This window comes from Centruroides sculpturatus, unplaced genomic scaffold (genome assembly GCF_000671375.1).
Source record: "Centruroides sculpturatus isolate CEXI.00-Female unplaced genomic scaffold, Cexi_2.0 scaffold82, whole genome shotgun sequence".
Classification (NCBI taxonomy): Eukaryota; Metazoa; Arthropoda; class Arachnida; order Scorpiones; family Buthidae; genus Centruroides; species Centruroides sculpturatus.
The window spans coordinates 369,738-392,347 of NW_019384498.1; the positions used below are offsets into that span (position 1 = coordinate 369,738).

General features: G+C 29.8%; 1 protein-coding gene across 1 annotated transcript in view; it reads left to right on the forward strand.

The window, feature by feature from the left end:
• LOC111621989 (F-actin-uncapping protein LRRC16A-like) overlaps positions 1–22,610 on the forward strand; it is a 197,595-nt gene that overhangs the window by 153,715 nt on the left and 21,270 nt on the right. Inside the window, exons 29-31 of the mRNA XM_023364280.1 lie at positions 10,978–11,037; positions 16,294–16,438; positions 19,015–19,256. Of these exons, the coding sequence (XP_023220048.1) occupies positions 10,978–11,037; positions 16,294–16,438; positions 19,015–19,256 (447 nt within the window). The remainder of the gene's footprint in view (positions 1–10,977; positions 11,038–16,293; positions 16,439–19,014; positions 19,257–22,610) is intronic.

Here is a 22,610-nt window from a genome sequence, read left to right on the forward strand (position 1 = left end):
CAAGATCAACAAAAAAGCTGAGATGACGATGATACTGTATAAAAAGAAAATGCCCTTACTTAACTAAAATCAATATTAATGCATAATACTGTACTTTTAATTGTGATTGTTAATTAATTATTGATTGGAAATAAATTATTGATTGCTTTGATAAACATATTTCTCTTAGTAACAAACAACAATGGTATACGTTTGCTAACTTCTGGAATGTAACCCATGTTTTACATTAGTCCTTTGTTTCATATAGCATGGATTTGTGTAACACTACACTTTTTTTGGAACATAACTACAGTGTTATACAAGGAATACCTGAAATTGGTTTATATAGTTAATTTAATTTATTATCTATTGCAAAGATTATTTTAATTTCTAATCTAATACCATACATACAAATAGATAATCATATAATAGTGTTTAAAATATAAGCACTGAAAGTGAAAATGTAATCATTAGAATATTCTGGTATCAACTGAATAAAATTTAATGATGAGATTTGCCAAGAGTGTGAATAAATACAATAATTGATTTGTGTTCGAATTACTCATTAGATTATATTATTGTGCAGTTTTATCCATTACATAAATGTAGAAACTATTTATGTAACAATTTAAAATAAAAAGTGATGATTATGTTATAAGTAAATTTATAAAAAAGTAATGTTTACAATTCTCTATGTGATGAGCTGGAACCTGTGAATAATAAGTCATATTTTCCACACTATTTCCAGCAAAACAGTTTAATAAAAATTTAACAAAAGGAATCTTTTTGACTACAATAAGTGGTCTGCTTCAGGTTTCAACAGTCTGAAATCAAACATATAAATAGAATACAAATTTGGAACATTGCTAATGTTCTTGTGACATCATTATTTTCAAACTACATTTTCTGTACGCCTTAACTCATATAAAGAATTTGACATCACAGATAAATAAAATTTTTTTACAAAAGTGATTAAATGTTCCAAATTTGTATTCTATTTAGATGTTTGATTTCAAATGTTAAAACCTGAAGCAGGCCACTTAATGTAGTCAAAAATATTTGTTTTGTTAAATTTTTATTAAACTGTTTTGCTGGAAATAGTGTGGAAAGTGTGACTCATTATTAATAGTAATAATTATTTTGAATCTTTTATTTTATTTCATTTATAAAGCATATAAGATAGCTATGAGTTATAAACAAAATAAAATAAATTCCAAACATTTTTGTATATTTTATATGCAAATTTAAAACCAATTACAGTAATTTATGTATAAAATGTAACTAAAAATTATTTTCAAGAATAATGATTACCTTTGAAGAGAATTTAATTGCATGTTTTTCTATATCTTCAAAATTAAAATTTTATTGCATTCTCTAATAACAATAATTACAGAGAATTGATTGAGTACATGGAAATAGTTGAGACAAACATTACTGTTGTTAATTATTTCTAGCAAATCTTTAATTATGTATCAAAATTACTCTATTATTTGGTAAATTAACTTACTAATGATTTAGATATAATTACAAAATATAAAATTATAGTCTGTGTTGCTTTCTGTTGGTAGCTCTAATCATTAGATAACTTTTTTAAGATCTGGAAAAATCAGTATGTAATTATTGAAATTATTTATTGAAAACACAAACAGATAAATTTGATGATTTATAAAAGGATATTAGCAAGTAAATTGTTTTGTGAAAATTTTGATTGAGTGTTTTTTGAGTTGTCAGTTATCATTTGTATTATATCACACTGCATAAATTTTATTAGGTGTATTTATCATCTGAAAATTGAATATGTAATTGTAATTTATTAATTTTAGATATGAAAGCATGAATTATTATTATTTTTTTAAATTATAGTTTAATGAGAAATTTAGAGTTAAGAGAAATGTTCAGAACATCTTAATATTTTAGATTTAATTAAAAAAAAAGCATTTTTTTACTTTTTCTTTGCTGAAAAAAATACTATAATTATTATTTAGTGCTAAAGTAAAAATATGAAAACAACAGATATAATTTAATTTAATAACATTTTATAAAAAGCCTAAGCCAGGGATGTCCAACCTTTTTGTTTCTCTGGGCCGCATTGGAAGAAGTCAAGGAGTTTTGGGCCACAAGTATATATAATATATACTTGTGGCCGAATATACAAGTATATTTAAGGACTAACATGTGTAGATAATAATAATAAATATTATAACTTTATCAAGAAAAAAGGATATTTTAAAAAATTACTTCTACATACACTTTCAATTTTTACTTAGAAATGGATAAATTCATTTATTATAAAAGAAACAAACGAAAATTTATTTGAAAAACACAAGTATTTGTTTTATCTGTGTCTCTAATTAATAAAAACGACGAAACACCATTTTGAAGTGCATTTTTATTCAATTTATATAATTATAAATAATATGTAACCGAAAAAGTAGCCAAAGCGCCAAATGATATTTTTTACGTCAAACCAAAAAAAGTAGCCACATTTGGCCCAATGTAGCCAAATCTCGCAACGTTGGAAGAAATACTAAATAAAGCTGGAGCTGTGAATCAAAGGATTATAGACCCAAGTGCGGAAAAAAGAGGCAAAAAACAAAAGATAAAGAAGTGAAAAAGGTTGAAAAATTATGGGTCCATATTTGCTTAACAGAAGATCTATTTAACCTTTCTCACTACTACATCTTTTGTCCTTTCTCATCTTTCCCTCCTTTTCCCAAATTTGGGTATATAATTCTTTGAGACACAACTCCAGCTTTATTTAGTAATCCTTCCGCATTCACACATCTCCAAGTATTTGAAATATTTTCTTTCCACTCAAAAATAAAATATGAATAAAGGTTTACGGCTTTGTGAAACTTTTTTTTGAGTTTATGCCATTGAAATAAATAAATAATAAAAAATTAAAACATTTGTAGGTTTTGTTTACACGTTTATTGGGCTGCATTGGAACTTGCCTTGGGCCGCATGCGGCCCGCGGGCCGCGGGTTGGACACCCCTGGCCTAAGCAATTCTCAAAATATGGAAGGATTCACTAATGTACAGTCGCCCCCATAACACGGTATACATTCCGAGTTGTATGAATCCAGCTTTTACGAGTCCAGCCAATCACAGCCCGGCACGTATGCAGTTTATGGACTACGGCTGTTTGAAAGGTTTCTTCCATAAAATTAATCGATTCTAGACTAATTCGACTCAACATTTCCAAAATACGTATAATTTTTTGGGAATAATCCATATAAACTATGCTATAAACAAAAAATTATAGGATTACTTACCGAGTGTGCACCATTCGACTACGCCGTTGCTTAAGCTTGTTTTCGTCGTGGAGATTGTCATTGAATGGCGCTTGTGTGCTTCCTGATAAATTATTTTTTTTGCGAAAAATTCGCTGAACTTTAGAGATATCATTAATATAAATATAATTTTTATGGACGTTAAATAATAAATGGTTTTTAGTAGATCTGCTGCTCGTTTAAACTCAACGGTTTGTGCAATCCTGTTGCAACATGAGTCGGCGATGACGTTTTACCGAATTATAGGAGGTTTTTTTTAGCCTGTTTGTACAAATACTGTCGCAATTTTTTTGCCATGATATAGGAATCCAAACTATAGGAACCCGTGTTATAGGGGGCTGACTGTATTATATAACTAAAATGTTTTGATTGTAAGTTATAAAACCTAAATCTACAATGTACAACAAATTTAATTACTTCAAAAGTGAAAATAATTTTAAAAGATTGATTTTAACCAAGAGGAAGAGGGAAAATAATATAAATATATTTTATTTTTTGTAAATATTTCTGATACATTTTTATATTTTAATTTTGTTTTAAAATTGTTAGTTAAGAATTTATTGCAGTATTAATTATTAATAAACTTTTATTGAAAAAATTATAATTGATTAATTCATATATTCACATATATTATAAAATCATTTACTTTTTAATTTATAAAATTTGTTTAATAATTTTGATTCCACATATTGTCCAATCTTAGCCAGTTTTCATTAAATATTTTGTTTAGAACTTAGTAAACTCTGAATATCTGAACATCTACTCATTAGTTATGATTACCCTGTACATATGAAATTTGTACAGTTCCCATTATAATTGGAATCATTCTAAAGCTTTGAGAATTGGTAGTATAAACAATGTCATTTATGTGCTTAGTTTTTAAAATTTGCAAAATCATGAAAACTAAATAAATTTTGCATACTTATCTGTTGTTGGACCACATGCAGCAATTATTTTATAGTCCATCAAATAACAATAATAGACCACAGAGGATCTCCTGCAAAAATGTACTGACGTTACTTTGTTTTATTTTGAACAAAATTAATTCTTAATATTTTTCACATTTTTGATGTATGATCCATGGCATTTATTTACCAAATGGCCCTTCTTTCCAAAGCTTGTCTAATTGTTGTCACAGGAAGTTTCATTCCGGTTTCATAGTTCACCAATGTTCTACAGTTGTATACTTACAGGGTAGTGCATATGTATGTCCTAACAAAAAAATTAAACTTTCCAAAAAATAAAAAATGCAAATCAAATGCAATTAATCAAGTAGTAGGTGGACTGTGAAATAATTTTTTAAATGTTTGTCTTCAGACATAATCAAATTCTGTAGACATTCGTAAAATTGATCAATAATATTTTTTTGACCACTGCTAAAATTCTTTTCATTGTGTCTCTGATGCACTCGTGAAAAATCTGCAAGTTCTCCATCTTTAGTTGCCTCATATTGTAAAGTCTAAGAGTTTAAAATGGGACCGTTTGAAACCATCTCCAGCCTTTTTCATTGCATCCAGGGCTATCTATCTGGAACCAAATATATTTTGAAGTCATCAACTGTCTTGCATACATATATAGTGTATATCAACTATCTCTAAATCAAACTCTCAATCACAACTTGTTTTTAGCAAACTTTTTAAAAATTACAGTATTTTTCTATTGGGACATATACCCTATGCATTTCTAAAGAGCTTGCTTAAGCAAACCAATACACAAAAACCCATTGTTATCAAGTCTGAACTTTCATTGATGCAATACATTCTTTTAATAGTATTGGTTAGGTAAAATTTTACTTCTTATTTAACTTCATATTGCCATTTACTTTATGGATAGTAAGTTTACCATTCTAGTCACAATCATGAATTCTTTCAGATGTTCATAGTGAAATTGAATCCATTTTATGTAGTCTCACTTTCCTTCTTTCTATAACAAATAGATCTCTTTCCACTTATGTTGGATATATGTATCCAAGCTTTATCAAATATTACCTATTAATGTATTTGAATTCTCCAATGAGAGGAAGTTCTCATTGAACTTCCTGAAAATGGTTTTCTATTGCTTTTGATGAAGCAAAATAGAGAAAGAACTCTGGGTTTTTTTGACTAACTTTTGATGGCACTTGGATCTCATGATTTTGTTGATATAAAAAACAGTACACATCCAAACCTTAAAAGAAATTCCAGGATATTTTTATGCAAACACGAACATTTTCAATCTGCACAGGAGATCTTCTGGTTAAAATATTTTCAAATGGAATGCGGAAATGGAACATTTTTAGGATCATTCAAAAAACATATAAACAAGAATATCTTGGAATTTCTTTTAAGGTTCGGATGTGTACTGTTTTTATGTTAATATATTCCAGGCTTACAGTGTTGGAGCTAGGTTTTGTTGATTTCTTGCTGAGCTATAGTTATAGCATTTTGGATTAATGGGTGTTCCTTCTTGGTTTGAGAAACAATCTTTCTCATCACTTTCACTGAGATGATGTTTGGACCACAAGATCTGTTCTGCAATATTGAAAGACTAACTGATCATTTAGACTATTTTGTCTTGCAGTTGAGAATCCTACTAATGTATTTTATTTACCTTATGTCCACCATTTTTATATTCATTAATGATCTGAGAATGTGAATAATTTAAATTGTAATAATGACAAATAATAGTATCATGATCAACATATGCCACCATTTCCTGTAAAAATAATTTATTTTTCTTCATGAACATCTCTAATGTGTTGCTGGACTACCACTGTTTAAATTTTTTCAATTATTGGTTTAAAATTAATAGAATATGCTTTTCAGAAAAAACTCAGTCATTACATATTTGCATTGCAGCACTCTGTAGTTAGGATGAAACTAGTTGCTTCACCAAGAACATATAATATTTTTATCAATAGTTACATCTCCATACTCCATATTAAAAATCAAGAGACATTTCTAAGTATTAACAAACATATGTCAATAATTCATTTCTAATCAAGAAAAATTCAGTTATTCTCTTTTTATTTTTATTTATATAATTTGTGTCCTTCTTGAAAAATTCATACAATTGCTATTTCTTTCAAAGAAAATCATAATAATAATCATAAACTTGAATTTTATAACAAAAAAGAATTTTTTCTAACAAAATTTCTTTATGGAAAAATGTATTATGTTATCTGGACATTCCATATCTTAATCTGAATTCTATAATTTTGAATTTAAGCTTAAATTTTCATAATTATATAAGTACCTAAATGTAAGATTTTTAGACTGTAATTCAACCAAGTTTTAATGAATTAAGTAATTTGGTCTAAAGATAGATGATTATGCTACCAACTTGCGTTAATATTAATAATTAAATTAAATAATTTAGAATATTGTAGAAGAATGATCCAGGCCAGGACTTGAATCACAACTTTCTGCTAACAGTGCAGATACATTACTAGTTATGCTAGCTATCCATTCTTCACTTTCAGATCTATTAATTTTAATCTTTTGACCATACAGGTTCATTGATGTACCAACTAGGGACATCTTTATTCCCATAGCCCTGTGAGGCTCTCAGCTGAAGCTTTATCCCACTGTCCTACCATGTCTGGATACCTCTCTATGGATAGCAAATGGATCCAATACAACAAGCACATCACAGATCCTACTATAAATATGCTTGTAATGTTATGAATGCAACATGTCTTGATCAAGAGAATTAATGGAGTTAGTGCAGGTTGATAGAGTGCCACATAGACAATCACTCTGTACATGATATTTCAGCAGCATTAAAGATTCCTAGGTTAATGTTTTCTAAAGTGACATACAAATGGAAATGGATAGGAGATGAATCTGCCAAGAAATAATGTGGGAAACCTATGAAGTTAACAGGACATGACAAGAGAGCTCTGCAAAGGACTATGTGCTCCAAACGCAATTCAATGTTGTCTTAAATCACTCAAATTCTACTGAGAGAATTGTGACTGACTTGAGCCCCAGTAAAATGCATAAAAACACTACATGATATGGTTTACTATGATTGTGTGTCTATTCACAAGCTTCTAATCATGTTGACAAATGCCACATGTTGATTAGCATAGTGTCAAGAGTGTTGTTGATTTTGAACCATAGAGTAATAAAAAACTGTGCTTTGGATAGATTAAGGTATGCAATCTACCAATTGATTGATTGATTGTATAATCAATTTTTGTCATATATGACTTCATCATTAATAACAATAAACAAGTAATAAATGCTAAACAATCATAGGAATTAACAAGTTTTATAAGATTATATGTTTTTCAAGACTAAGGTCATTTCATTATCTGGTCTCTAAACAAACTTAAACATTAATCTAACTTTTTGTGGCTAACTAGTCATAACTTTCAGTTTTTTTTTTTGTAAAATGTTCATTCTCTCAACAATAAATGTATGTTTATTCCATCACTAATAAGTGATTCGTGTGATTTATATATATGAGTCTGTGCAAATTCAGTAGCTGAGATAGGGACAGGAGAAGGTTATGTTGTTTGAATATGCAGCAAATTCATATAGAAAGGGGTTCAAGGATAGTTTACCACAACTTTAATAAGGCACCTCATATCATCCTGGCAGATGCTTTCCAGCCTTCATGATACATTGATCCCACTATTGCTACCTTCACTAGAAGAGCCTTCTTGTTACCATCAACACAAGCACTTGTAAACATTGAGTTAAACACCATTAGTTTGGTGGTACATACAGCTGGTTTTTCACATGCTAAGTTCATGCATGTGATTAACATGGTCAGGAAATCTCTATTTTCAAGCACCACGCTATGTAACAAAAGGTTTATAGTCCAACCATCATTACCACATCTTGGACCCCTTTCTATACGAATTTGCTGCTTATTCAAGCAACATAATCTTCTCCTGCCCCTATCTCCACTACCGAATTTGCACAGACTCATCTGCAATGATCAGGACAAATTCTCCATCTTTGATTTATATATGTTACTGTGAAAGACCAAAATTAGAGAATGTCGATATTCTCCAGTAAATGTCGACACATACAAAATACATCGGTGAAAGACTGAATATTTGGTTATATTATTATACATTCGAACAATCGCTGGTGTATGTAGACAAGCACAGATAAGCTTTGGTGAAGGTTGAAACGACATTCGAGAAACCAATGTTAACAGAGAGGCGACAGTCTGACACCAAATCCTTTGTGGGTAGCCGGAGGTAGGACAAGGTCGTACCTCTTTTCCCGGCAACGGTTTGGTAGAAACTGCCCACTTTGTCACTGGATAGTGTTTTTGTTCTTTTGATCTCATGAGATGGGGATCGGTTTGTCATATCGAGTGGCAGAGGATGAGAGGGGTCATCGGTAAGGCAGCGGCGATATTCAAATAAAAGACACCATTAACAGATCAATTCGTAATCACATAATAACAATCAGTTCGTAATTTGTAAAGAAAAGTTGCTTTCCATAGATGAGATTTCTTCTCAAGAAATATCGCTGAGAGAAGCAGCTGCAGCTAATTTGAAAAGTGGAGGGCAAGGCTGTACACGCTGTCATTGCAAAAAGAAGTGTACCACGAATAAATGCAGTTGTAAAAGCAAGGGACTCTTGTACAATTCAAAGTGCCATAACAATTTAAGTTGTTGTTAATCACATAATTTATGTGTAAGTTTATTATTGAATTAATTTCTTTTCTGATTAAGAATGTACTGTTCGTTTTAGGTTCAACAGTTTATTTACATGTGCTATTACTTAAGCTTTCTCCTATTTTGACATATTAAAAAGTTGCATTTTTGACTTAACGTAATAAAAATATTTTTATTCAACATTTACCATCAGTGCATGCTGAATGTCGACATTTGCTGGTGTAAGTGAGAAATAATGATATTTAGCAAATATTTCCTACATATACGAAACGACTGTGTGAATGCTGACATTCACCGGAGAATGTTGACATTTGCCAGATATTGGTCATTCACAGTAACATATATATTTACTGAAAGTCAGTGCCATGAAGATGTCCCAGACAGTGGTAATCTTTTGGTTTACATGCAGTTTATAAAAAACTTCTGTCATCCAAATGATGCAAAATCATGTCAATCAGCAGCAAATTTCCTTTCTTTTTCACAAATGTTCTTTTAATCTTACACAAAATTCTCAAAATATACTTCTTATATAAAACAAGGTGTTACCAACTCCTTTTAAAGCTACTGGGATATTAATATATATATATATATATATATACTGTTTTTTTTTATTAGGTCTTAGTAGGGCATCTAATAATTTATTTTGATCTAATTTCTTTTGGTGTGGTCTTAGCAGCCTAATAGCATCCAGGCCTATCAACTTGACAAATCTGTTATCATATGTTGTTTACTAAATTATTAAATTATCAGAGTTACAATAAATTGTTCTGATTTTTTTTTTTGCAAAATTTATGAAAAGTATAATAGAAAGTTGAAATAGTGACTACTTTCACCAATAACATTTTGGGAGTTTGGTGTAAGATTAAAAGAACATCAAATAACAATAAGAAGTACTTTCATTTACAGAATATGTACAGTACATAGATATTAAATGGCATAAATATCATTATATCAACAGTTGACCATAGTAATAAATACAATAATTAATAATAAGATCTTTAATAATGACAATTAAAAAAAGATAAAAATATCCTCTGATGCTTTTTCATGTTTTTTATGTAATCTTGTATGTGTTTGAAAGGATTTTTAAGATATCTATTTTTGTTTGTATTCAAAAAATCTCACCATATCACCAGTTGGCTTGAATTCTGGTAATAAATTACTAGATCTGACAATATTGCCCTGTTCCCACTATGTACTTAATGGCTAAAAAACAAAATGCTTATGCTCATAAAAGGCTACACTATATTCACCTCTATCCAAACAACAATGGAAAGATTCCATATTATTCAAATAAAGCCCAAATTTTGTTTTTGCTTCATTCATCCGTTTTTGGACGTCAGCTTTACCACTTGTGTCTGGATAAAACATATTTTATACAAGTTCAACATTAATAGATCATTAATAGATTTTAACCAAAAGACTTGGATAAAATTAGCATTAGTCAGTTAATTAACCCTAGCTATATCCAATTCATAGGCTTTAGCCTTAACACCAGTCTAAGTTTACCTTTTCTTCCAGAATATTCTAAATTAATAAATAATTTAAATTATTAATATTAATACAAGATGGTAGCCTATCTATCTTTAGACAATATCACTTAGTTTTATTAATTAAAGTTTGGCTGAATTATAGTCTGAAAAAACCAACATTTAGATTTTTATTCTATAACTTTAATTGTAAAAATAAAATTAATTAATATTATATAAAATTTATAAACTATCAAGACAAAATAGTTGGTTGTTTGAAATCTGCAATCTCTAGAATTAGTGACACTTGAAAATTTATTAAATTAGAATAATCAAATATTTGTAGAATAAAAGCAGACTAATCACTAACAATATATAAAGTTTAATAAAAACACAAAAATTAGTGAATTTTGCAAGTATTTTTGTACTTATTTAAAGTAATTATTAAATAAAGAATGTGTGGCTTGTATTTTTATTAAACTTTATATTACATAATAATCAAATATTTTGAATATTAGCTAGAAATATTGTAAATTGGTTGCATATTTCAAGACTTCACTATATTTAAATGTTGTTAGTCAATAGTGAAATAAGATTATCTTAAAATTTTTAGATAGTGTAGAAGGTATCATCATAGATGATATTCCAGATCTTCTCCCTAAAGGAATAGAAGGTTAGTAAAAAAAAATATATATTTTATATAATAATTATATGTATTATATATAATATAATGCATATAAAAAATTAAAATACTAATATATATTAATAGAACTTAAAACTTCTATACATAGTTCACTTATAAGATATTTGTTGCAATCTAATCTTTGATTATTTTTTTTTATTTGAAATTTTTACAGTATTAGAATTAAATGAATGTTTCAGTGCAGTTTTATTGGCAAGTGTATATTGATTATTAGAGTGAATTTTTTATTTTTACTGTTATTAGTGTTAACATTTGCATAAGATAATCTGCATTAAAATACAAGTTCAATTCTTAAGTCAAAACAATACTTTATTGGAGACAATACTAAAAGCAAACAACAACATATTAATTTGCAAGTAATCTTAGATAACTCATTTTCAGAGAATATTTTTCAATAATAAAATTAGAAAACATTAGAATTTAAAAAAAAAAAGAAAAGANAATTATATATAAAATTGATAGATTTTTCGAGGAGTGGAATTTTGATTGTTATGTATGTTTGCGTGTTTCTATTACTGTAACTATTTAATTAACTTGGCTTTGAGATGACTAATAGCAAGCATACAATGAGAAAGTCATGAAGCGAGTGGGACCCTCTATTTTCAATCTCATTCTTTCTACAGATTTATGTTGTCTTTCACGGAAACCGGCTAATCCGGCCTACTGAGAAGTACAAAATGTAGCTTACATCCGGTCTTATACAATGTTGTACTTTTATTTTCTATAGAAAATAATGTTGTACTTTGTGTAGTATGTGTTGTACTTGTGTATTTGTAGTGTTGTATTTTCTATTAGAAAATACAATAATAATACAATTAAGATGAGCATTAAACTTTCATTTTTTTTAAAAACAGCTTTTTTAACCCTAGATAACTAATCATTTGTCCACACAACGTATCTCCGCTCGAAAGTGAAATTCAGAAACTTTCCCGCGCTTCCTGCTGGTCATTCTTTTTTTACCTTAATAATTTGAATAAACAGTGCTGTGTGTGATGTAATTGTGTTCACACGTCAATTAGAAATTGACTAATGGCCATCCCGTAGTCTGCTCGACGAAAGTTTAGTTGCTACGTAACTTTGTTGCAAAGTCATGTACATTATGTACATTGTCTTCCAGTTTTTTTCTCAGCCTTGGTTTGGGAAAGTTCACACAGTACAATATCATCTGCAACCAGCATACTCCACAGAGCCTCACACTTCACGTCACACACCAACACATCCATTATCAGGTCAAACAAATAAGGGCTAAGGGCCGATCTTTGATGCAAACCAACTTTAACAAAGAACCCTTCTGTAGTGCCATCTGTAGTGCCCACACTTTTCACACTTGTACGATAAAGTTTTGTTAAAGAAAGTTGGAAGATTTAAGGATTATTTTGCAATTTTATTTTTCTTTTGGATGCTGCAGTTTCTCAGTGCTTATCACAAGCTACAGCTGATTATGCATCATTAAAGAGTCCTTTAGTGTGTCTTAGTTTTTGTTATGTTTTCACTGTTTTGAGTAATAAATAAAATTTAGCAAAATAAATTCCTGAAACTTGCCTACAGACTAATCATGGAAAGGAATATTTATATTAATGAAGTTTTGGAATCCATCAGTATATAATCTACTGTACAAAATTTTCTATATACTGAATACTGCATAGAACTTGTAGAGTTTTATAATGTGTATTAATATGCAATAATACAATATTTACATAATAATACAAATATCTTTACTTATGACATCTAGTAAATTTACTAGAAAGAATTTTAATTAAATTACATAAAATAAATTTTATTTCTGTACAATATACAATATATAACATTTTATATATAACAGTTACATTTTTATCTATGAATAGTGAATTATGATAACAATAAAGATCATATTAATATTTCTTGTAAATAGCTGACCCAAATTGTGTGAAATCTGAACAATTATCATTTTTTTGTTCTTCATAAAACTTTGTAAAAGAAAATGATCTTTAGCTTTGTAATTCTCTGGTCAACAACATAAAAGAGCATTCTCTTTGTTTGATTGAAGATTTTGGCAAATGTTATTCTGAGAAGTTAGATGGCAATTTTTAGATGAAAGACCATTTTTCTGCAGTGGAAAACTTCAGTCTACCAGACTCCTTTTCAATGAAAGAAAAGGAAAAAATTATTGAACTGTTCTGTAATGAAATCCTCAAGTTCATTATCATTGTCACCAATCACTAGTTTCAATGAAACATTTTTGATAGATATTTAGTTCCAGAGACTGAACAAATTTCCACATATTGCTGACATTTTCCTCAAATTTATGATGCCTACAACCTATATTTACATATCTATATATATGAATGTGATCATCTATGGTGCACTTAAAAAAATAAGTACCACAATAAGCTAAATTTGGAACCAGTCCATCACTTGTCTGGTCGTCCAGTTGGAACTTTCATCTGAAAGCTGTGTCAAGCTATGTATTCATACTCCTCTCACTGAAAACTTTAATAAATCGCTCAACTATAGAATTAGAATTAAAAATTTTGATTAGAAAAATTTATGTTTAGATTGAAAAAAAATAAAACTTTTCTACAAACTTTTTACAATAAATTGTTTTTTTTTTAAAGTTTTTTTTATTATAACAATTTTCAATAAGATATAATGTTAAGGCAATAAAACTAAGTTTCTTTAAATAGCTTTTTCATATTTCAAAAATGTTTATTACAGATTTGTTTTTTTCAATAGATTAAAAATTGTCTGAATAATTTGTCAAGTAGTAATAAAAAAATTTTAAAATATGTCATTTAAAGAAATTCAATTATCTATTGTTTTTAAACATGAAAATATACTAACTATTTATATGGGCAAAAACATCTACAGCAGTAGGAAATTTTTACCTACAAAACATTTTAATCAATTATAATACATTTATTTGATTACTAAAATGAAATACAGTGGGTGATCGGTTAACGAACAAATCGGATAATGAACACTTTCGTGAAAGATTTTGATGTTCGGACAACGAACACATGATCGGATAACGAACACCTCACAGAACAAACACAAGAAGAAGCAACATAAAATAATGAATACCAATTGGTCTTCCCATGTCTTCGGGAAACAATTCGAAACTTTTCGGAGTGTGGAAAACGTCGACATCAACACTCAAGCCGGTATATACCAATCGGATAGTATTCCTCCGAACTTTGAAACTCTCCCTTGTAATTCCAGCCTTTTATTTTTCTGACAAAATAATTCTTTTATGTATTCGCTAGACTGTCGGGTAGGCACTTGTTAAGTTTTGCATCTGTTTTTCTTTTCGAAAGGTGAGAGTATAATACCAAAGGTGGAGAGTGGGCAGAAGATGCCTAATGTTGCTGGGCAGTATGGCGTGAACAGGTCTACAGTAGGCAGCAGTTCAATCTTATTTAAGAAAAATACTGTATAATCCAGAAAACTCAAGCAGCTAAAGGAGTAACAAAAATCAAATCTGAGAAATAAAGAACATCGAAGAGTTCATAATGGAACCCGAAACGGATCTGACGATAGAAGAACGCTAANGTCGTCGAGATGTGATGGAATGGTTCCTTCGCGAACAAGGGACACTCCTTCAAAATGGGACTATCTTGGAAAGGAGAGGAAGACCCAGAGGCTGCAGCCGCCGCAGAACTTCCAAGATCGCGGAAATCTTGTAAGCTTCTTTCGTGTTTAATAAACTGTTGTGTTGTTTGTAAACGAAGCATCTATCTCTGACTCAACTGCTTCCACATGTCGTTGATTGTTACCGCTCGGCAATCCAAACGGCAAGGGAGACGATGAAGATACATATCACATATTATCGTTCATTCGTAAAGTTAAATTTCTCCCCCCCTCGGCCCCCACACAGTTATTATGAAAATATATTCGTTCAAATTAAACGCTGATAATGTTGTTTACAGCTTTTTATTCAGAAAAAGAAAATAACAATCCCAGAACGATAGAAACTGTTAAAACGGACAAAATGAAAATCAATAAGACAACATTTTTATAAATATTCTTAAGACTTTTAAAATCATTAAAAATTCTCTGTATTTCTAACGTCAAAACAGGTTTACAACGGGGTAGTGGTGAGAGATCCTTCCTTGTGACCGAAGACACCCTTACTTCTATAACTGGAGCAGTTAAAGAGAACAATGGAATAGTCTTTAAAAACTATTTTAATTAATTACTTTTATTCTTTAAAACCATTATAATGTAAGCATTATAGTTAAATGGAGATATTTTCTCTCGATAAGATCAGAATTTTTTAGTAACAAAAACAATTGAATAAAGATGATAAATCTTTAATTGTAAAAATACAATTAAGATTTATCATGGAAGATTGTAGTGTTTCGTATCTATCGATACCTTCGCCTGCCAGAATTTTGATCGGAAATTCTGCAAAGGTTATTGTAATCCTTTATATAAGTTACATGCTCGATACGTTTATATTTTATGTCTGTCTTCCTCCCCTATTGTTTTGATAAAAGTATTACAAGTAAGAAAGTCGTTAGTTAATTAATGAGTTTCTTAATTAATTGTAAAATTATATAAAATGGATAGAAACATCTGTTTTCTTAATAATTAGCACTGTGAGCCCAGCGCTGCTCAGGCAAAAAATAACAACAGCAAAGATTAAGATTATTGGTTATTTCGTACTTCTAATTTTTCTATTATATTAATTCCTTTCTTAAACTCGAAAACGGAGTTAGATACATGAAAGTCGAGACGAGAAATAGAAATGGTAAGAGAAAGAGCACAAGACTAACTATTGTATATATTAACTTCCGATTTGTACCGTAAGTCACGTTATTTCAATTCAAAAATTTTTTCTCTGAATGGAGTTCGATGCATAACCGGCGCGGTTCTATCGTTAACAGGAAAGTTACGATGTACTGTACAGGAGCAAAAGACTACTAAACTTCACTAGGCAAGTGCTATGTACTGTACTACCTGTCGTAGTGACGCATCCATTTCGCTCTATATCATTTTTGCAGTGATTCAGTGATTATAATATATATATATATATATTTATTTATTTATTTGTTTTAATATTCAGTGTCAGAATTGATAAAATCAGAACTTTTTCTAATTATGGTCTTATTTATTTACTCCATGTGATGATGTCATTTGATTTTTGTTATTAGTATAGGTAAATCCTGAAGTGATTATAATGAGCAGATTCTATTCTATAATTAACAATAAAATTTAATTAATATAGTTATCAAGAGAATAACTAAAATTTTTTAAAATTGTTTAGTGGGAGAGCACGAACTGATAGTAATAGTACTACAGCTAGTTGTGTAAGTGGAGATCTTATGTCAAGTGAAAGTAGTTGTAAATTAGAAAAATCACCAGAGAAAGAAAGTGATAAAAAAGAGAAAGGGTAAGTAATTAAATTCTGTTATGTTTTAATATGCAAATAATATTGTAAGTACTTTAGTATAAAAGTATAGAGAAATTATTTTATAATTGCATTGGAAATGATAGACTAAATGTTAATTGTTAGTTATCTATTAATAACAAACAGAACTAAAAAATTGAAATTCAAGGTAGCTTATGGCCTGAATATTAGATGGTATTAATATAAGATGTTAAAATTTTTTATATACAATGACTATAATTACATGTTTTTTTGTTTGAGATAGCTCCAGAAAACCCTGAATATGGATTCAGAAATTTTTGAAGTTTTAAAATACAAGATATATTATTATTCAAAGTATGGGGAAAAGAATCCTATAAAAATTTTAGTTTCAAAACATACCAATTGTAAAAATATGGCACTGTACAAAGTGAAATAAATTACAAGATAAAAGATAAATGAGTATTAAAGATTAATTTTTGTGTTCTTCATTTAACAGCAATGATATATTAATTGAAACTTTACATTTTTACAATTACTGACATATGAGAAGAATTGTTTTCAGAATTCAAAAAATTATTGAATTCTCTCATGATTGAGTTGTTGCTTTTGTGGACTGAAAATTTCATTTAGTATGCAATATGTTTGAAAGAAGAATATAACTTCTCTGAAAGGATATCCAATATCAACTGTGTTACATTGTCTTCTAAAACTGCTAAGTTAGAGATATTTCCATAATAGACATTGCCTAAGATAACCCCACAACCAAAAATCATACAGATTAATGTCAGAAAAGTGAAGTGGCTGTTTTATTAATAATAGTGGTTTTTGTTATTTGTTTATCTATATCTTGTAATACTATAGATTACATCTTATACATCATCATACTTCTCCTATCAGCAGACTTCAAAACTAAAAAGTTTTTCCATGAAATCTCTTTCTTCTGCTTTTAAAACCAAATGTGAACCGCCGGGGAGGTCGGAAACCGTCGACTCTCCCTTTTCGGCGTCAGGTCGTTAAACCTGCTCACTTGTCAAGATGGCTAAATTTCGGATGCGGTCCCGAAGGGTCGGGATTTTTGTTGTCAGGTCGAGTGGAGGAGGTGAGAGGGGTCGTCGACGAGGCGTAGGCGATATACGAGTAAAAGGACACCATTTAACAATGAGAACAACAATTTATTAGACTAACAAGACCGTAATTAATGATTACAAAAGCTAACATCGGGGGGGAGTGAAATTATTTCGCCTAACTCCTACTCGCGGAGAGAGAGTTTACATTCATCGTTTCATACCTCTAGTCGATTCCAACGTAGGCACAGAGTTGACGCACAAAGTTAAAGTTCCCGACGACGTAATCCTTTTGGACGGTAGATGTGAGACTCCCCCGAGGAGGGGGAAAGAAGGCGCTTTTATAGCTTCGGGCTGGGAAAATCAATCATGTGATCACCTATTGTGAGCGATAGGGTTGGTCCTGCAGGTGTGGAGGTTAAAGTTGTTCCCGGGATCCAAAACAAAATGACGAATTCGGACTTTAACTATAAACTTTTTGTCTTGCAGCAGGGGAATGTCATTGTTCGAGGGTTGAATGTTTATACCAAAGCAGAATGTTATCAGTTTCCATCGACATCTGATTCTTTTTTCGACAATGTTATTTTAACGCGGAGGCGACAAATTCATTTCAATTACGTCGAAAATTTTGGGAGAACATGAACAATTTTTGTTTTTAGATTATACTGGAATCGGATCTCACACAAATATGATAATGCCATTCCAACTATTGATGAACTTTAAAAAGTTTCAAATACGAAACATTAAATTACAATTGCCTTATATGTTTATATAAAAGTCAAGAGAATATCATAACTGACTTAAAGTATAATTATAAAAAGTGCATTCAAAATTTTAAAATTCTAATAGTATTGTAATTTATTTCATATATATCAAAACCAGGCAAATTCTGAAAGTTAATATAAGTAGTTCAATTAAAAAGAAATATTTCAAATACAGTAATACCTCGAACTTACGCGATAGGTGGGACTGAGCGATAACCGCGTAAGTCGGGGTATAATTTTGCAATCTGTGTAAAATCCAAGTCGGATGTATGTAAGCTAATAAATGCTCTCGTTAATCTTATCTCTTCTTTTGATTCGTTCACAGTTACAAGAAATCACCACATAGTCTCTCAAGTCTCCATAGATATAACAAACACAGAAATAAATAACACAAAATAAATTGTAGCTATGTTTCGATTCTGCATGGCATGTTCGAACATGTAAGCTGAACAATAGTGTTGGGGGAGTGAGTAATCAAGAGTTGCATGGCGTTCAAACAAAAGACGAATCAACGAGATTTGAAAATCACATAACTCCAGGTTCGCATAAGTCGGGGTAGCGTAAGTCGAGGTATTACTGTACTAAAGATTTATATAAATTTTTTCTCTTGTATCTGACTTTTTTATAGTTACACATATGGTCTGATTTTTTTTTATTCATATAGTATTCGAATTTCATGAATTATGAGAGTATATTTTATACATTTAATATATCTTTTAATACTTTATAATACTAATGTGTTTTTATAATATTTTTATATTTTTTCTAGTAGCTTTATTAAAGGAATAAGCAGTCTTTTCAGTAGAGTAGCTACAGAAGCAGCTCATATACATAAATCAAAATCATATGATGTAAGTGATAAATCCAGTTCTGCAGATCCTTCTCCAACACATTTAATAGGAAAAGAAAGAGAAAGCAGGTATCTACAACCAGGATTTGGAAACAATGGCGAAAGAAGTCATTTTTCATCATCTCCACAGTTGGACAGTAGAAGTAAAAAAGACATTGAAGGTTTGTTTAAGATTAGATTTAAAATAATTTTCAAAAATTAAATTTTAATTATATGAAAAATTATCTTCAATTTTAATAGTTCATTGCAATTTTGTTAAAACACTGCTGAATATAAATCAAATGATATAAAGTTGTGAATTTAGAATCGATTACACAGTTTAATGAATATATAAATGGATTTATATTGTAAATTCTAGATGTACAGAGTGTTTGCTTGAAAGTACCCAATTTAATACTTTCTCTCACAGCTCCCCTCAGCTATTAATGGCTGGATTTGACTCCTAAACAGTCTTTTTCTAGAGGCCTGGGATATTTAGAGGTTTTCATGCAAAATAAATGCTGTTTCAAATATTGCAGTCCTCTATAGCATATGGATGTTGATTCAGTTGAGCTCTAGATTCCTCGGATGACTCCTAGTGCTCCAACTATCAATACAATTGGAATTATGACTGTTTTCTTCTTCCACAATTGTTCAACCTTCATTCTCTAAATGTTTTTCCTCCACTCTTCTGACACTTGGGACTACCACATCTATAATCCATATCTTGTAATTTTCCAGTTTAATTTCAACTATACATTACTATTTACTTTTTAACTGCTTTCTTAGAATGCTTCTTAGAGGTTGTCAATTTTTGATGTTAAGAAGCACTTCAACAAAGTAGTTTAGTCTTGTAATTTTCTATCAGCAAAATGTCTGGAGTATTATGAGTCAGATATATGCACATGTCATTTTCATGCAAAACTCCCATAATATTTTATTTACATCTGCAAAGTAATACTATATAGCAGAGGTCACCAACTTTTCTGACTTCACAGACCACTAAACTCTCAATTTTGAATCCCACAGACCACTATCATAAATTTTTTTTAAGTGATACAAATGTCTATAGAATAATGATCACAAATGTTCCATTTTACTTAATTAATATGAAATTCACTTGTTTAATTATAACAAATTAGTTTGAGGTTTGTTGCTGCTTGTTTGAAATAACTTTATGGGTTCTTGACTCTTTTCCACAAAGGATGACAATCGCACTCACAGCATTATTTATTGACATTATTATTTGTGCCGCTCACTTGCCAAATCGATTAATTCCATAAAACAAAAAGTGAAGAAAAGTGACTAAGTAATATATATTCTTTTTTAAAATTCCTTGTAAAATATAAATTGAAACAAACATTGTAGAATGTATTATTGTAAATATAGCTTTTATTCAACAACATATAAAATGTATAAGATAGCATAGATATGCTATAATTGTTATTATTATTGTGATTTTGGTGTGATTGAGAGAGTTAATCGATTTGGCAAGTGAAAAATGTAATAACATCAAATTCAGTCTTCACATTAGCACACATTTTTTATCAAAACTTTTTTGCAAAAATGAATAATAACTATTCTGTTACTGTTACAATGGTTAACAGTAACAGAATAAAAATAAAATTGAAGACAGTCTGCCCAAAAGGGACCACCATTTATTATTTCTGTGTTCCAGACAATGCACATTCGTGGCAACAGACCTTTTCTTGTAGGCTACTTGTTGCCAGAAGTTTAAAAAGTTCTTTTAAAACAGTAATTTACAGAGTAACAGAATACTTAATTTAAACGAAATAGTAATAATTTTGTTTAAATTAATTATTCAGCAATATAAATGATGTCTTTTTCGTCAGCTGTATTTGAGTCCCATTATCTCGATTTGTTGTTAAATTTTTATAAGAATCGTGTTTAATAAGAGGAATGAAAAAAATTGTTTTTAGTTTTATCCATCTTGATATAACGGGTTTTTTTTTTCTAAAAACAATTGTCGCCAAAATTAAAACAATCGTTCAATATTCCACAAGTATGTTTACTTCTGCGGCAGTTGGACTCTAACTAACTAATTTCTTTTACTTACGTTTTGTGATGAGATAACATTAAATAAGTTACTGTTATCTACAAAGCACTGGTCATCACACACTGCAGCATTGCAATTGGAGTGTGTGCGTGCGGATTAACGTTGCAGTATGGAGTTACTTAGATTGGCTTCTGAAATAAATAAAAAATTTTTTGATGGCCAATAAAATTTTGTCATTAAGTGGTATTGATCCTTATTATTAGGAAAACTTGATATACTCATAACTTTTTATATTTATAATAAGTGCTTTCACACTAAAATTTAAAAAAATTCAAAATGTGGAGTTAATCAATTGGCTTGTGAATGGCTCATTTAATGATTACAGTCATTTTATATTTGGTTTTAGATTCAAATAAAATATTCCCAATGAGTGAGAAAAAGTAGCCAAGCATTTTGCATTCTTTTGTAATACTTTGCATAACCTTCAGTTCATCACTGTCCAAATTTCTCCATGGACCACCAAAATTTTCTCGCAGACCATCAGTGGTCCATGTACTGTTGGTTGGTGACTGCTGCTCTATAGCATATGATGACTACCCACAAAAAATAGCTTTGCCCCATAAAAACAGTTTTCTCCCATTTTCAACAATCTTTTTTTCTATTTTATGATCATATTAAGTCTTGCTGCAATGAAAGCAATACTTTCTGCAAAGGTTTGAGTGAATCATTGGGTTGCAATTTAAAAAATGGTAGACATAAATTTTCACTGTTGTCTATCTTTCCTTAATCTTGAGAACAGAGTTAGATAGATGAAAGATGAGACCAGATATGGAAACCTAGGGTCAGGATTAACTATATAAGAACTTCTGATGCAAACTGGAAGTCATGTTATTTAAATTCAAAAATTTTTCTCCAAAAGGTGTTAGATAGATGATTGGCACAATTGCTGTTAAAGGAAAAGTATGATGTGCAGGGGCAAGCCACTACTAATTTGAAATGGAAAGCATATATTTTAAGTTAAATAAAAATTAAAAATATGATTAAAAATTGCAGCCTGCTAAATAATTGCTTATTGTTAATACTTTGTTATGTCATTTAAAGTAGTAAGTTTGCATGATTTTCTTGCAGCAGCTTATGATATGCTTGCAAGTTTTTCACTCATTGCAGAGATAGTGTTTGGGATAATTATATGACTTTTCAATTTGTGTTTTAATTGCATTTGTTCTTAGTGTTTGTTTCCTATACAGCAAAAATTGAGCCTTCTGTTTTTTTCTTCTTAACCACTCTAACATGAGAGTAGTTCTTCTTCTATCAATTTTTTCATCAATATTCTTAAGGTATTGGCCATGGAGGGCTTTATTTTTCAGGTTGGACTTCATATTGTCAATTGCACTTTTCAGTATGCTTCCTTTGTTTCTTTGGTTTGCAGTAATTAATCATTACTGCAAACCAAGCAATTTCCATGTCCATGTCTTCATTTTATTTTATGTATTCCAATAGGGCTCTATTTTCTTCTTCA